At 55.8% G+C, this 15,925-nt stretch overlaps 7 protein-coding genes across 7 annotated transcripts; 5 read left to right on the forward strand and 2 right to left on the reverse strand.

Moving 5' to 3' along the window:
* Positions 1-601: 601 nt before the first annotated feature.
* Positions 602-1,941, forward strand: ISF_03508 (General substrate transporter; the record flags this gene model as incomplete). Its single annotated transcript, XM_018847114.1, has 2 exons — positions 602-740; positions 803-1,941. The coding sequence occupies 2 exons, from the start codon at positions 602-604 to the stop codon at positions 1,939-1,941; spliced, it is 1,278 nt and encodes a 425-aa protein (XP_018706003.1).
* An 817-nt stretch (positions 1,942-2,758) lies between these two features.
* On the reverse strand, positions 2,759-3,343 carry ISF_03509 (hypothetical protein; the record flags this gene model as incomplete). The annotated part of the gene is made up of 1 exon (XM_018847115.1): positions 2,759-3,343. One exon carries the CDS (start codon positions 3,341-3,343, stop codon positions 2,759-2,761), a length of 585 nt encoding a protein of 194 aa, XP_018706004.1.
* A 1,225-nt stretch (positions 3,344-4,568) lies between these two features.
* ISF_03510 (hypothetical protein) lies at positions 4,569-5,674 on the forward strand (the record flags this gene model as incomplete). Its single annotated transcript, XM_018847116.1, has 2 exons — positions 4,569-5,531; positions 5,594-5,674. The coding sequence occupies 2 exons, from the start codon at positions 4,569-4,571 to the stop codon at positions 5,672-5,674; spliced, it is 1,044 nt and encodes a 347-aa protein (XP_018706005.1).
* Positions 5,675-6,414: 740 nt separating this feature from the next.
* Positions 6,415-8,196, forward strand: ISF_03511 (cytochrome P450 6A1; the record flags this gene model as incomplete). Its single annotated transcript, XM_018847117.1, has 6 exons — positions 6,415-6,758; positions 6,821-7,316; positions 7,381-7,719; positions 7,780-7,927; positions 7,985-7,995; positions 8,167-8,196. The coding sequence occupies 6 exons, from the start codon at positions 6,415-6,417 to the stop codon at positions 8,194-8,196; spliced, it is 1,368 nt and encodes a 455-aa protein (XP_018706006.1).
* A 1,293-nt stretch (positions 8,197-9,489) lies between these two features.
* Positions 9,490-11,223, forward strand: ISF_03512 (5'-nucleotidase precursor; the record flags this gene model as incomplete). Its single annotated transcript, XM_018847118.1, has 2 exons — positions 9,490-9,613; positions 9,677-11,223. The coding sequence occupies 2 exons, from the start codon at positions 9,490-9,492 to the stop codon at positions 11,221-11,223; spliced, it is 1,671 nt and encodes a 556-aa protein (XP_018706007.1).
* A 303-nt stretch (positions 11,224-11,526) lies between these two features.
* On the reverse strand, positions 11,527-12,841 carry ISF_03513 (indoleamine 2,3-dioxygenase; the record flags this gene model as incomplete). The annotated part of the gene is made up of 2 exons (XM_018847119.1): positions 11,527-12,420; positions 12,521-12,841. 2 exons carry the CDS (start codon positions 12,839-12,841, stop codon positions 11,527-11,529), a joined length of 1,215 nt encoding a protein of 404 aa, XP_018706008.1.
* Positions 12,842-13,844: 1,003 nt separating this feature from the next.
* Positions 13,845-15,576, forward strand: ISF_03514 (kynureninase; the record flags this gene model as incomplete). Its single annotated transcript, XM_018847120.1, has 2 exons — positions 13,845-14,163; positions 14,279-15,576. 2 exons carry the CDS (start codon positions 13,845-13,847, stop codon positions 15,574-15,576), a joined length of 1,617 nt encoding a protein of 538 aa, XP_018706009.1.
* Between the last annotated feature and the right edge of the window lie 349 nt (positions 15,577-15,925).

The raw sequence follows: 15,925 nt of genomic DNA on the forward strand, positions 1-15,925 counted from the left end.
ACCTCGCACACCGCGGCTCGTCCATCAGCCTTCGTGTCTGATGTTAGCTGCTCATTCGGTTCTGCTGCCCTTGCACCTTGATACTGCAGGCTGGGGAGCCTATTGCAACGATGTGTTCGCAATTGAAGAATTCGCCTTTGAATACCGTTTAACGAAAGAGAAGCGAGACTTTACACGTCTGTAGCCCACGAGACACTGAGCATCCATTACTACTAGACCTGCTCTCACGAATATACTCCATCGATAGCATTACACGATGCCTGCTTCTTTCATGATGGCGATCACATCCCCATCCAGCAGCCTGGTACAGCTGCATATCGGGATTCCCGCGCCGCAAACCCCTCACCCACACGGACTTCCGGAATATTACTCAAATACTACATATTGAAGGTGCGGGGGACTTTGGAAACCTATAAGGCTGCCGGATAATTTGTTTCCATTCGACGTGCATATATCTATCCTGTCTGCCGCATCCTAGCGGGTTGATGGCTGAAAAATGTCTCCAGAACAAATATGATAGAGGTCGGCATCTCGTCGAGGCATCTCACTCGGCCACTACTTCGCCACGTTGAGACTACATCAGATTTCAGTAGATGCAAAAATGGGCACCAAGACCATGTTCGCAAGGACCAAGCTTGGCAGCTATGGCAGCACCATCCGCTCAGCGCCGCGCGAGGTTCTCTACAACCGCAGGCTTCTGCTGACCTCGTTTATCTTTGCATGCGCCGCAGTGCCCTTGAGTATGTCTTCTAGAGTAACCGTGCTTGCAGCACCTCGGAGCTGAACTAACACCTCAATCCAGCGTGGGACCAAGGCTCGTCCGCCGTCATAGCCACACTGCCCAGCTTCCGGCAGCACTTTGGCATCGACTCTGCCACCGACGCCAGCAAGATCAAGTACTTCGTCTCCCTCATCAGCATCGGCGACTTTATCGGCGCCGCCGCCTCCTTCTTCCTCAACGACCGCGCCGGCCGTCTGTGGTCCTACCGCATGTACGTCGCCCTGTGGACGGCCGGCCAGGTTCTCCAGATCGTCGCGCCCAACGCAGCCGCTCTGTACGCGGCGCGCGTGCTCTGCGGCTGCGGCCTCGGCGCGCTCATGGTCGTCTCCCCGATGGCCATTGCCGAGCTCGCCCCCGCCGAGGCCCGCGGCGTCCTGACCTCGTGGTACACCGTCATGATGGGCCTGGCGCACGGCGTGTCCTCGTTTTGCGTCTACGGCGTGTACCTGGACGAGAGGCTGCAGGGCACCCGCCTGCAATACCAGGTCGTCTGGATCGTGCCCATCGCATTTATGACATTGTGCTTCGTGGCAAGCTTCTTGGTCTGCGAGGAGTCGCCGCGCTGGCTGTTCCTCGTGGACCGCCAGGAGGACGCTACGGACGTGCTGGTTCGCATCCGCGGCTTGCCGCTGGAGCACCCGCGCGTGCGGCGTGAGCTGCGCGAGATTCAAGAGGCCATCTCTCAGGAGGGGATGTTCTTTGCGAGCGGCAAAGGCACGGCCAGCTTGCGGAGCATCCTTCGGGAGACGTTCACGGTGCCCGCAAATCTCCGCCGCGTGCAGCAGAGCGTCATCCTGTATTTGCTTCCCCAGCTTTCCGGCGCCTCGTCCATCTCTTACTATCTCATTCCTGTTTTGAACATGATCGGTTCCACGAATAGCACGGAGCGCAACCTATTTCTGAGCGGCATGTACACCTTGTCCAAGTTCTTCTTCGCCCTCATAGCCTCCTTCTTGTTCGTCGACGCTCTCGGTCGTCGCAAGTCACTTTTTGTCGGAATTACGTGCCAGATGCTAGCCGATCTGTACGTTGCAATATACGTCAAGAACTCGCAGCACGGCCCCGTGGCGACGGGTGCGTCGAAAGGCGCCCTCGCTGCCATTTTCATCCAGGCGTTTGGTTACTCGGTTGGTGAGCGCGGCGAATATGTCCCATGCTAGTTGAATTCTCTTTATTTACTCTTTTGAATCGCAGGGCTTCTCACTTTGCCGTGGGTTTTCGCCGGCGAGCTCTGGCCGAATCGCATTCGATCCTTTGGCGTCGCCTTTTCGCAATTCTGCCACCGAGTATTCATATACGTGATGAGCTTTGCCGTACCCTCCCTCCTAAAAAAGACGAACAACTGGGGAGCCTTCATCTTCTTTTCCGGATGCTGCTGCTTGTCCTTAGTTTACGTCTACCTCCTGGTTCCAGAAATTTCCGGCCTTTCCATTGAAGAAATGGACGACGTTTTTACTAGGCCATGGTTGGCTGCTCGACACTATCGCCGGCCAGTCACTCCTGCTGATGCAGACGGCGTCGAAATCAATCGGCCTGTTTCGTAAGTGCAATTTAGTTCGACAAGCAGCAATAGGCCCATATCTGTCACTAACTGGCCCCAGGGTAACAAGCAACCCGAAGCCAACCCATCAATACCGCGAGTAATTTGCATGTACATTTTCAAAGCATTTTCCTTTCTTTTACCTGCTTAAGCGAACGAAATTTGGCTTTGACAATATTTCCAACCCAATGTCGGTGCGCTTGCTTTCCCCTGTTTTTGTCATGCCTTATGCGACATCTGCCTAGAGGAAACCTCCAGCTTTCAAGTTGTCACGAGGGGCACAGCATGACGGTTCATGGTCAACGCCTAGTTTTCCACTTTCAGACTATCATGCAGCCTACCTAGGGTAATACTTTGCAAATTTTAAGAAAACTTGTTTTTAGTCTAAGCCTGGCACATTGGCGCTCGCGAACTGAACCATTTTCACGACTTCACTTCTAAGCCCCCAATGCCGTCTCACAGTTGTTGGTTTTCCATGCCTGTTCAAAAGCCTCTGCTGCCGCCTTGCAAGCTGCTGACTCGGCTCTTCTCTCCACGCTGTTGTCCTCCTCAGTTTCCACATGGCAGTCGTTGTCCACGGTGGAGGTCACCTCATACTCGGCGCTCGCCTTCTTGCACGCGGCAACTTGCTCGGGAGTGGCGGCCTTCTTCTCCTCGTCCTCGCCATCCTCGTCATCCTCGTCGACCGCAGTCATCACCTTTTCGGTAATGCAGTCCTCGACGGCCTGGACGGCGTCTTCCTCCCCGCCAAATTCAGTGATGCATTGGACGATGCCCTGGGCGCAAGGAGACGTCTCGTCCTTGATGCACTCCGGGTACTCGACTGGCATGCACTCTTCGATGGATGCGTATTTCTTGTTGTGATTGCATTCGATGATGTGCTCCTGGCACTTCCGCGTGTGGTACTCGAGGCAGAAGTTGGCGCGGAGGGTCGTGAGCGGATCTTGTTCCGTCTGACGGGGACCAAGGTCGTTGGCAGCGACCAAGATGGAGGGGATGGCGAGGATGGTAAAGTATCTCATGATGAAGGGTATTGAGTGGTAGAATGCTAACAATAGCAGGGCTATTTAAAGAAAGACTGTATGGGAAAGCCAGGAAGGAGGGTGACGGATGAGGGCATCAGAACAGCGAAAACTGAGATGGTAGATCCTCATCTTATATAAAGAGAACAGAGCTAGCGAAGTTCAACATTCTATGCCAGGCACGGTGCATAGATGCCGTTGAGTCGCGGCAGAGCCCAGGGAAGCGCCGTTGGCCTTTTCATATCCAGGCATAACTGCGGTCAGCTATGCCCCTAAAAAGAGAGATTACAGACCGGCGAACGCTTGAGTCATGAAGGTATTTCATCAGCCATCTTACATCTCGGCAGATGTAATAACAGTCGGCCCGGAAGCCCAAGCTAATTATGGGAGCCGGAGCTACCTTCGGTCTTCAGGTGAGCTCAGAACCACTTTCCCTGAGTCGAGCCGACCCGTTTGTGGGTAACTGATAATCATAGGAGCGTGGCAAACGAACCTTAAATAGCACAACAAAATAACATTGGAGCTATAAAGTTACTTGTTCAGCTGAAAGGCTACAGCAAGTGCCGGCGCTGGTGGCGCGACCAAAATCTAACTAACTGGCTTTACGATTGATGCAGATCGAGAGATTTTAGGCGCATAACCAAGCGTTCGTCATGTCTAAATAACCCACTTTATACACAAAATTCATGTAAACTCGACGTTTTTAATAGACTTTCTCAACGCATAACCGGACGTCATGTCTACGTGAATTTGGCGCGTAATCTGTGTCTGACGCCTATGCATAGGCGTGAGTCCTCACGGCACAACTGGGCACTACATTGGACTTCGACGGGCATAATGCTTCCGACGTCGTTGTTTTGAAGTTAGAGGCGCAATTTATGGGCATTGTAGATGCACAATTAACGTGATCAAAACAGGCAGTACCAGGCGAGCATGGTCAATGCTGGCGACAGCCCATGAACATGGTTCATGTAAAAGCAGCGGCTAATAAATTGCATGAGCCAACTGCCGCCCGGCTTGCACTGGTCCATGGAAACAAAATAGGGCCCTTACTGAATTATTTAAAGTCGTTGCTTTGCTTCCATCCTAGTTCCATTCGATAAGCCTTGGATCACTCACTTCCCATCAAAGCCTATAAAAGTCCCTCGTTTTTCCATTGGACAAGTCTTTCTTTCCTTTTCATCACGTCCAGAAAAGGCCGTTGTTTCTTGCATCTACACACAAAATGAAGATTTCCATTATTCATTTCGCCCTTCTCGGTCTCAGCTCTGCCCATGGAGCCATTGTGGACAGAGCACCCCCGACCCGGGCGCCAGGCCAGCAAATCACCGACGCAATCGTCGCCGGCATCAGCAACTGGGGACCGGCCGGCTCGCTCAAGCCGCCTTCGAGCCCCAAGCCTCCTTTGAGGGTGATGCCTGGCTCGCCCGTGCCGCCTCCCAAGAAATACGATCCCAACGTCAAGACCGGCGTGACGAGAATACCCGGTTCGCCCCTCGGGCCGGCCAAGAAGTGCAAGCCGTGCTTGAAGAAGAGAGACATCTGCTGCGACAGCGCCGGCAAGCCCATCAAGGAGAGCAAGCCGACCAAGGGCGCTCCCGCTAAGGGCGGCAAGGGCGGCAAGGTGACGTACAAGGCCGGCCGCTTCGCCGTGCCCAAGTCCGCCGGCAAGGCCGCCGTCTTCATGCTCGTCGCGCCCTACGCGCACCACGCGCTCGACTCGATCAAGCGGTGGGACAACCCGATCGGCTACGGCGTCAAGTGGTTCGACGACGCCATGGCCAGCCTGCAGGAGGCCATCGGCGGCCCGCAGCGCGACGACATCTACGGCAACGAGCTCAAGTACAAGATGACCAAGGCCATCGGCAGCGCGCTGCAGCTCGGCTTCGAGACCGACTGGGACAGGAACGAGCGCCTCCGCGCCGAGGCCGCCGCCAAGGAAAAGGCCCGCCGCGAGGAGCAGGCCTTGGAGGAGAAGCGCATCAAGGGCCTAGAGGAGCTCGCGGACACGTGCGAGAAGACGGCCAACTCCCAGCCGGAGGACCAGAAGCTGGCGGCGGACATTCTGAAGAACTGCGAGCAGCTGGCGGCCGCGGTGAAGCGCGTGCAGGCCCAGGAGACGGCCAAGGCGAAGAAGACGGCCCCCAAGAAGAAGGCGGAGCCGATTTACTGGTTCATGGGGTGCAAGGTGAGTCCAGAGAATAAAAACCTGTTGTGAATGTGGACAGGAAGCTAACACATGGACTGTAGTGCAACAGAAATAAGCTCCCCAACTATGGGCAAAAGTGCGCCAACCAGTGCCGCGCCATGCTCTCTCTGCTTGGGCCTTGATAGAGTGCTAACGGGAATGTGTTATTACTTTCGTGTTTGCTTGCTTTCTTTTTTAAAGAAAAAAAAAACAAAGAAAAATGCAAGGCGAGAGTATTCATCCTTGTAGCAGGAACCCCGACCTGTTGGCCGATACCAGTTATTATGCCCCATACACAACGTAAGGTTGCACCGCTACAAGAAAACACAGCTTATTACTAAAGCCACTTTTAAAAAAGCGTCCTTTTTTCAGTTTCCATTTTGAATATGTTATAAGGAATCCGTACGCTATGGGAAGGGTCGTAGATACCCCTCTGACGGGTGGGTGGTTTGTTGCACTTGCGCTTCGGCAAGTTCGCCTCACCACACAGACCTCTTGGAATCTTTTCGTGAAGCTCAAAAGTACTATCACGGCATTCATCGCAAAGTTTTCAAGTCGGACAAGTCACAGCCAGGTGATCAATATGAGAATGGTGCGACGCTTGTGACTGCCGGACGAACAGCGAAGCTATCGTTGAGCGAGTCTCACGATATGCAGAGTGACTTGTGCGGCTCTGTAAGACCTGAATAACAAGCAATTCTCACTATTCCAACGTCATCTGTGACGCTCCAATACAGTCCCATGGTATGTCGGTGAACAAGATGACGGACGACTTCCGCTCAAGGTTGGCTCTGGCTCTACATAAAGCTCATTTCCACCCAGCCAGGCACAGAGGCTCTTGTGCGAGACAACATAGTTTCCCTCAACTCAAAAAACATCAAATATGCTTTTCGAAAACACCATAGTTATTTTCGCGGGTTGGTTTGCCTCCCGATGGTTCGCCACGGTAGTCGTGCTTGCCCTTTCCCCGGTCCTGCTGGCCGCCGTGAGCCTCGTCCGGCAGCGGCCGAAGCTCCCAAGAAACGCACCCAAGGTTGTCCCGGAATGGCCTCTCCTTGGATCGATCGCGTTCTATTACCGACGTCAGGAGTTCCTGCACCGGGAGCAGAAAAGGAGCGGCGGCCGGCCGTTTAGCTTCCATTACGGTAAATACCCTATTGTTAGCTTGTTGGGCGAAGCTGGCAGAACGCTGCTCCTTACTTCACGACAGCTGGATCTACGCGCCGGGTATGCAAGCTCCAAACCCTTCCGTAATCTAAGAACCATCTCGCTAATTTGCGAATCTGCAGCTACTCAGCCCTGCTCGCGGCCAGTCCCCATATTGAGGCAGACCTTGACGACCCAACTCAAAGTCAAGTTAATCTATTCAAGAAAATATTGACCCGTAAACGTCTGGTTGACTCGCTACCAAGCATCCTCAAAGATTCCTACTCGGCACTGGGTGGGCTGTCCCGCAGCGAGAGTGCGGTGCCCGTCTTTTCGCTCGTGTACCGCCTCATCTACAGGCTGACGCATCGCACCGGGGGGGTCCACGAGATTGCGGAAAGTGACGCGCTCCTGGACTCTACCCTAAAGAACTTTTCCAGCGTAGAGAACTGCTCGCCCCTGCAGATCATGCTTCCGCGCTGGCCGCTGCCGTCGATGCTGTCCAAGATATGGGGAGGCTACCGCCTGCACCGGGTGATCGCTGGCGTGATGCATGATCGTCGCAGGCACGGACGTGTTGAGAGGGACGCACTGCAGCTACTCATGGGTTTGGGAGAAACTGACCTCGGGATAGTGCAGGTATGTTGACACCTTCTACTTCTGGTCACCCGGGTAGCGAGCTCACACCTGTGGAATCATGCAGTGCATCATCGGCATCTTGTTTTCCGGCCTGCTCAACACTGGGGTCATGTCCGCGTGGCTGCTTTGCCACCTTGCCGAGAATGGCGATTGGTATCGCAAAGTGCAGGATGAAGTAGACACCTTTGTCGCCAAGAATCGCAAGAGCGCGGACGAGTCTGTTCTTGAGATCCTGCAGCGCATACCCTACAGCGACTGGGACACGCAACTGCCCGTCGTCGGCGTTTGTTTACGGGAGACCCTGCGACTCAACCTGTTCGGCCCTATGCTTCGTAAAAATCTTTCCGATGAGGATCTGGTTATTCCCGGAACGAATCTAGTCGTCCCGAAGAAGGCCTTCGCAGTGAGTGACTACCACCCGATGTGCGAGTGCGCTGGTTGAAGGTGTGCTGACAGTAAACAGTTCTACACAGTCGATGACGTTCACCTTGACGAGATGATTTATCCTAGCCCTTTTCAATGGGAGCCGGCTCGACACCTCCCTGGCAGAGATGAAGGGGCAGATGTGCCTCATGCATTCCTCGGTTGGGGCTCCGGTCTGCACCCATGCTGTAAGTTGCTTATCAGCACTCTTCCTTGGCCGGTTGACTATGCTAACACTCTGATAGTAGGTCTCAAGGTAAGTAAATATGCAGCGTCGTGAACCAGGCAGGGAGGGAGGTATGCTAACGGCTTAGTTTGCTACCCTGGAGATTATGGTCGCGGTCGTGACCATGTTTGCGCATAATGAATTTCGACTGGCAGAGCAAGATGGTAAGGAAAGGACGCGACCGCTGCCAATATTGGACAGAAACAACTTGACTACGAATTTGCCGAGTGAAATTGTGTATTTCAAGTGCAGTCTGCGGGGATAAGCGGCCGGAGATTGTCGGACCAAACAGAGACACTGAGGGCCTGATGGCTAGGAATAGGAGTGGCCAACTGCCGTCAAATTTCTTGCGATAGTCCTAGGTGAGCTTCAATCATCATTTTGAATGCATTCATACTATTCCCTCCCACGTGGCTATTGTTCGGTTTGCAATTGCCTTTCCGAATATGCTTATCTTAGGGGTCAGCCACAGCGGGCCGGATCTTGAGGCGGACGCCAGGAGGCTTTTTGAAATGAACAAAGCGCCATTCAATGGGCCATTTTGTGCCTGATGAATTCGAAGTGATTCTCAGGGACATCTGATAACGAGTGTCATCGGCCCGTTGAGCGGCTACTGTCCGTCATTATCAGCATGCTCATGTAAGAAACATTGTTTCCATGCATGACCTGTTTGCCTATGGTTCTTACTAGCATATTAGCTTTCAGCCCAGTTTTTAAGTACCTTAATAAAGGAGGAGTGGGCAGGTTTTATAGTCGGAGTGACCCTAGTATTATTACCAGCCTCTCCTCTGCCAAGAAGAAGCCCCAGTCTCGGTGAGCCCGCGGGGAAACCTACTGGGGACTTTTGGTGGTGGATATTTGAACTCGCTGAGTAACTAGTCAATCCGTGCTACTCGTATGAATAGGTAGTTACGGATAAATGGCCAAACAGAAATCTGCAACATTTGTCCCATGCCTGTCTTTGGCCGCTGAGTCTCGGTGATGATCCGCCGTGGCTGCACAGATGGCTGTAACCCTGATCGCCTGTCTCCGCCCGGGGTTTCCTGCCCTGCAATTATGTAGGGTGCAGAACTGGGATGATTGCCTACGACTCTCTTGATTCTCAAAAATCCAGGTTGCTTTCCCCCACGTGCAGATTCCGAGCCCTCTGCAATTGTCCACGTGTATCTTGGCAACAGCCACACACAGCAGCCACGCGAAGCAGCCACAGCGACGACTGAGCAATCTGCAGGCCGTCTTCAACTTCCAACCTTCCACCAGACCGGGCAGACCACAAGACTTTTCCCCCTCCAGCCAGCCTGTCCGCCTCCGCCGCAGCATTTATCGGCGCCCCCCGCCACGCCCCGGTCGGTTGGCTACGGGTACCTTTGTGTGTGCCGATAAGTTTGTGGTGTCTGGTATTTAATACTGCTCGCTGAGCTGCCGCTGCTTGCTCACTGTCGTCTTCTCGTCGCCTCCTCGTGTGTCTTCTTATTACGTGCTGCCGACCCGGTCCTCCACAGACAACCCCCCGCGCCTCCCATCATGAAGACGGCCGCCATCCTCGCGACGCTCGGCGTTGCTTCGTGCGCTGTTGCCGATGACGTTCTCTACAGCAAACGCCATCTCTCCAAGCGCTTCATCGACAATGATGGCAACTACAACATGAGTATGCCTAGGCTCCATTAGCACCAATCAAGGAAGCACCGCTAACCACCATTGACTTGTGCAGCCTTCATCCACGTCAATGATATCCACGCACATCTGGACCAGTTCGCCAGTTCCGGCTCCGACTGCAAGGATCCCACCAGGGGCTGCTACGGTGGTTACGCGCGCATCAAGACCAAGGTCGAGGAGCTCCGCGAGACCTTCCCCGACCACCTGCTCCTCAATGCCGGTGACGAGTTCCAGGGCACCCTCTTCTTCTCCTACTACGGCGGCGAGAAGATTGCCGAGACGGTCAACGACCTCAACTTTGACGTCATGACCCTCGGCAACCACGAGTGGGACAAGGGCGATGAGGAGCTCGGCAAGTTTCTCAACAACCTGACCTTTCCCATCGTGTCCTGCAACGTCAGGTCTGAGTACGAGGCCCTCAACAAGACGGTCAAGAACTACCACATCTTTGACCAGCACAAGCTCGCTGTCATCGGTGCCACGACCGAGACGACCAAGGGCATCTCCAACGTCGGCACTGGAACCCACTTCCTCGACGTCACCACCGAGGTCCAGAAGGCCATCTGGGAGATCCGCAACACGACCGACGTCCGCCGCATCGTCGCCCTCACCCACATTGGCTACGAAGAGGACCAAAAGCTGGCGCAAAACACCGAGGGCCTCTCCCTCATCATTGGCGGTCATAGCCACACTCTCGTCGGCGACATGCCCGGCGCCGCTGGAAAGTATCCTACCATCATCAAGGACCAGTCCGGCAAGGAGGTGTTTGTCGTCACCTCGTACCGCTGGGGCGAGTACCTCGGCTCCATTGACCTGACTTTTGACAAGGAAGGCCGTGCGCTGTCCTATCACGGCGCACCCATCCACATGACCAACACGACCAAGCTCGAAAAGTCGCTGCAGGACAAGGTTGAGGCCTGGCGCAAGCCCTTTGAGGAGTTTTCCAACCAAGTCATTGGCACGACCAAGAACGAACTCGACCAAACTACCTGCCAAAAAGGAGATTGCCTTCTCGGTCAGGTCATGGTCGATGCCATGCTCGACTACCGCCGCAACCTCTCCAAGAATGCCGGCGAGGAGCTGGCCGACTTTGCTTTCATGAACGCCGGCGGCGTCCGCGCCACCATCGCCGCCGGCAACATCACCCGCGGCCAGGTCGTCACCTCCTTCCCCTTTGGCAACGCTGTCGTGCAGCTCAACTACTCTGGCAAGGATCTGCGCAAGCTGATTGAGGGCTGGGTCTCGCGCGAGAACCAGTTCAGCAAGAAGAAGACGTCGTCGTGGTTCCAAGTCTCCAAGGACATCAAGATTGAGTACAATCCGGACAACGAGGTGGGCAGCAAGCTCATTGGCGTCAGGATTGGCGGTAAGCGGCTAGACGAGAACCGCACCGACTACCGCCTGGTGACTCTTGACTTTGTTGCCCGCGGCGGCGACAACCTGCTGGAGCCGAGGACCGATTTTGCGGCCCTCGACGCCGACTCGGACGTTTTTGCGGCCTACGTCAAGGCCAACACGCCTCTGACCAACGAGCTCCAGGCGCGCGTGGTCACGACGGATAGGAAGACGCCGCGACCACCTTGCAAGCCGCGGAAGGTGTAATGCTGCGATGTCAATGAGAGCATGATGATATCCTGCTACTAGAATTATAGATTCACTTGTATGCATATCTGACGGTATAAATTCAATGTACATAAACTGGTATAAATGTTATATTCCGGAAGACTGCCAGGAACATTCTTGTCTATGCTAGCAATCAAATCAGGAGACTACATGATCTCGACTGAAAAGAAAGCCCGAAAAAAGATAAAGGGCATCTATAGAATGAAAATCGCTGCGTGTCATAAATGGTCCAGTATATATGCAGATGAAGCGTAAAATACATCTCGCTTCTTTTACGATCCTCTACTGCCTCCGCTGCAGCTTGCCCGCCTCCGTCGTCTCGTCGCGGGCCTTTTTCAGGAACGGCACCAGCGCCGTGCCCCCGGTGCCCGTCAGCTTCTCGTCGCCCTGCAGCGCCGACGACGAGCTCGCGAGGTTCTGCCTCCACCTCTTTCCCTCCCACGGCTGCCGCGACGGGATGATGATGTATCTCGTGACGATGGCGATGTGCCTCTGCCGAAACGCCGCAAGCGCCGTCGTCGCCGCCGTGTACGCCTCGCGCAGATGCCGCTGCTCCGGGCAGCCGTCCTCCGGGAGCATCGCGAACTCGCGGATGCTGCCCATGCGCGCCACGTGCACCAGGAACCGCCGGTGCGGGCCCGGCATGTACTCGCGGACCTCCTCGTGGAAGCTCGCGTGCGAGGCACCGCCGTGACCGGCGTGCTCCACGCCCAACACCACATCGAAGAACTGGATCAGCGAGCTCTGGCCGTTACTACCCCCGCGCAGCCTCCGCCACTCCCCCTTGCCGTCCCCTTCGTCGTAGAAGACGCCGCGGGGCAGGCCCGCGGCGGCCATGTTCTGGCTGCCGGCGAGGAAGGGCCGGATGCGGTGGTAGAAGATCATGGGGTCGCAGCGCTCGGGCATGCGGTCGAGCAGCGCGGCGACGCCGTCGATGCAGGCGCGGAGGGCGTCGAGGCCGGCGGCGACCATGGCGACGCTGAGGAGCAGGAACCGCGACTCGGAGGCGGTGCCGGTGAAGGAGAAGCACAGGGAGAGCTGCTCCGAGTCGGAGAAGGAGGAACCGGAGGGGCAGGTGAAGTTCCAGAGGTTCGCGGCCGCGTAGGTGAGCACGGGGGGCAGCTCGACGTGTGCGGAGACTTGCAGGAAGGGGACTGATATTTGAGGGGGCAGAATCTATGAAAATTGTCAGCCATCTCTTTTTCTATTTTTTTTATTTTTATTTTTCGATTCCGGCTTCGTTTGCAGGGGAGAGAGACAGAGTCATGGAACGCACCTCTTCGGGCTTGTCGCCACCCCAGACGTACGCGTGCGTCATAAAGGCCAGCATGCTGTACGCCCGGCGCCACTCGGGCTCGGACACGAGCTTGTCGACGGAGAGGAGCGGCATCCGCCGGACCGCGTCCCGGATGGCGTCCGTGTCGATCAGCTCGGCCAGGTTCTGCCCGATGGCCTCCCACGGCGCGTAGTACGGGTCCGACAGGACGGCGACGGGGCTCTGGTCTGGGAGGAAGGCGTTTCTGGTGATTGCATATTTGTGAAAGTCGAGGCCTGGGCGCGGTGGCCCGGGGGTTGGTTGCACGGCATGCGGCGACATGGTCTATTAGGGTGTGTGTAAGGGGGGGTGTTAAGCCCGTGTGTGTTCCGGCTAGGCTGAGGGCCGGCAGGTGAAGGAGGAGGCGGACGGGTGTTTAAGCAATGATACTTGGAAAAGATAGCGGTAGATGGAGGGAATTACGGGGTAGATTACAACGGGCATGACATGCTTTAAAACAAAGAAGCAAAAGTGAAAGAACGGGGCAACAATGGCATGGGCATGGCATGTATGGCTTGTGTCATCTAGGTCATGACATGCTTACCGGTTATCGGATAGAGTGGCTTTTCGGGGTCGAACAAGTCGCCGAAGGCGGCCATGATCCGTCATCCGCGAGTGCATCCGAGCCACCGGCTTCTGACCGAGCCTGTCTACTGGTCCTCCGACGCTCGGATGTGACCGACTTGCCATTGGTGGGAATGAGTAAAGAGATATGCAAGAAAAAAAGGAATCTAGAGCCCTGGTATACAACTATGGACAAAATATTCTCAATTGATAGTATGTGTTACCCCTCAATCGCGTCTTTGGAGCTTGCCAGTAAGCATTTAAGTACCGAGATCGAACACAAGTGGGTGGCCAGCAGTGATCAACAGGGGAGTCCCTGCAGCCACTCAACCTCCTGCTGCTGAAATCCGTACACCGCACTAGAAAATGCACTGATCCGCTGCCGACCACGGCCACCTGCAGAATAAGCAAGGATTCCCATAGGTTACCAGGAATAGAACAAGTATCGGGATTGATCTGGCCCAACTCCTATTCTTTTTCCACCTTTTCCCTTTGCCTTCTTTTCGCATCATTTATTGAATTGATATGCGGCGAAATGGGGCTACTGCATAACATGGGCACTTTGCCACGGAACTTCGGATATCGGGACTTCGGAAGCTGCTATAGACCTATCTTTTACCCCATCCTCAACTATTCTCCCCACCTTCCACAGAGGGGTCGTAGAGCATAAAGTGTTTGCAAAGCCGTTGCTCCTCCTCATCACTTCATGGCTCTCTGAGCGATGTTATACTGCCTCTACACGTTCAACCGTCTTAAACCCTCTCCCTCATATCTCCGTACTGTATTCGCCCCTCACACTGTACCCATTGGTGCCGCTCCCGCCCTCTCCCGTCGCCTCCTCTCTACCCCTTCCATGGATCTGCCTACTTACGTCGAGCGCCTCCGCGGCGGCGGCCCGGCCAAGTTCCCGGCAGATGCCAATTCGCTCGACTTTGCCCGGCAGCTGGACGGGCAGGACGCGCTGCGTCATCTCCGCTACGATTTCATCCTGCCGACAAAGACGTCCATCAAGAAGAAAGCCCTAGACGGCACACTTCCTTGTAGGTTTTGTTAAGACGCTGGCGCACTTCGCATCTACCCCCCCACCCGTCCTACGTCTCACCCGGTTTAAAGATCCCCTCCAGACAACCCGCTGACCACCAATTCGTTGAATAGCCACGGCCAAGACGAACGGCGCTACTGCCACCAATGGCAACGTACCAGAGGACAAGGAGGACTCCGACGTCGGCATCTACTTTGTCGGCAACTCGCTTGGCGCGCAGCCCAAGGCCATCCGCCACTACATTGACGCGCAGCTCGAGACGTGGGCATCAATCGGCGTCAACGGCCACTTCAATACCCTCGGCAACTCGCCCCTCTCCCAGTGGCAGGACATGGCAGAGGACTGCGCGCGCCAGTCGGCCGCCCTCGTCGGCGCCTCCCCCGCCGAGGTCGTCGTCATGAACACCCTCACCGTCAACCTGCACATGATGATGGCCAGCTTCTATAAGCCCGACCCCCTCAAGCGCCACAAGATCATCCTCGAGTGGCGGCCCTTCCCCAGCGACTACTACGCCCTCGAGAGCCAGGTCGCCTGGCACGGCCTCGACCCGGCCACGAGCATGGTCAAGATCGAACCCGACGACGAGAACTGCTACATTTCCACTGAGAAGATCCTCGCCACCATCGACGCCCACGCCGACGACACCGCCCTGCTGCTACTACCCGGCATCCAGTACTACTCCGGCCAACTGCTCGACATGCCCACCATTACGGCGTACGCTCGCGCCCGCGGCATCGTCGTCGGCTGGGACCTCGCCCACGCCGCCGGCAACGTCGAGCTCCGCCTGCACGACTGGGACGTCGACTTCGCCTGCTGGTGCACCTACAAGTACATCAACGCGGGGCCCGGCGCCATCGCCGGCGCCTTCGTGCACGAACGCCATGGCCGCGTCGAGTGGGAGGCCGGCCGCGACACCCCGACCTACCGCCCGCGCCTCACCGGCTGGTACGGCGGCGACAAGTCGGTCCGCTTCAACATGGACAACCGCTTCGTGCCCACCCCCGGCGCCGCCGGCTACCAGGCCTCCAATCCATCCGCCCTCGAGCTCGCCAACCTCGCCGGCGCCCTCTCCGTCTTCGACAAGACGAGCATGAAGGCCCTGCGCGACAAGGCCCTCGTGCTGACCGCCTACGCGGAGCACCTCCTCGACGGCATCCTCGCCGACGGCAAAGGCGACGACGCCCTGTTCCGCATCATCACCCCGCGCGATCCCCTGCAGCGCGGCACGCAACTCAGCGTGCTCCTGCGCGACGGCCTGCTCGACGACGTCGCCGCGGCGCTGGAGCTCAACGGCGTCCTCTGCGATAAGCGCAAACCCGGCGTCATCCGTGTCGCCCCGGTGCCGCTGTACTCGCGCTTCGAGGATGTCTGGCGGTTCATGCAAATTCTGCGCGGCGCGCTGAAGCTGTAGGGGCGAATGTGTCATGAATATCTTTGTAGCATTTCTACGTATATGAACAAAAAGTAGCATTAGACAGCCATGTTAATGAACCAAAGGAGTTAAAAAGTATATTCTAATACAAGTGATCATCGCGAGTCTTGCTTTTGGCCCTTGCTCAACGTCTGGATCGCAGTGCTGAAATTTCTTCATGTATAAATCAACGCTAGACTTCCATTTCCATGATGCATAATACAGATAACAGCATAGCATCTCACCTTAACAGGGAACTTGTCGGAACGTCTTCTCAACCGGTTGGTCTCGGCTTTGGTCGCTGGTGCTCCACTTTCGGATGCATGAATAATAGCTTCGGAACTTCGGA

This window comes from Cordyceps fumosorosea (assembly GCF_001636725.1).
Source record: "Cordyceps fumosorosea ARSEF 2679 chromosome Unknown scaffold_6, whole genome shotgun sequence".
Taxonomy (NCBI): domain Eukaryota; kingdom Fungi; phylum Ascomycota; class Sordariomycetes; order Hypocreales; family Cordycipitaceae; genus Cordyceps; species Cordyceps fumosorosea.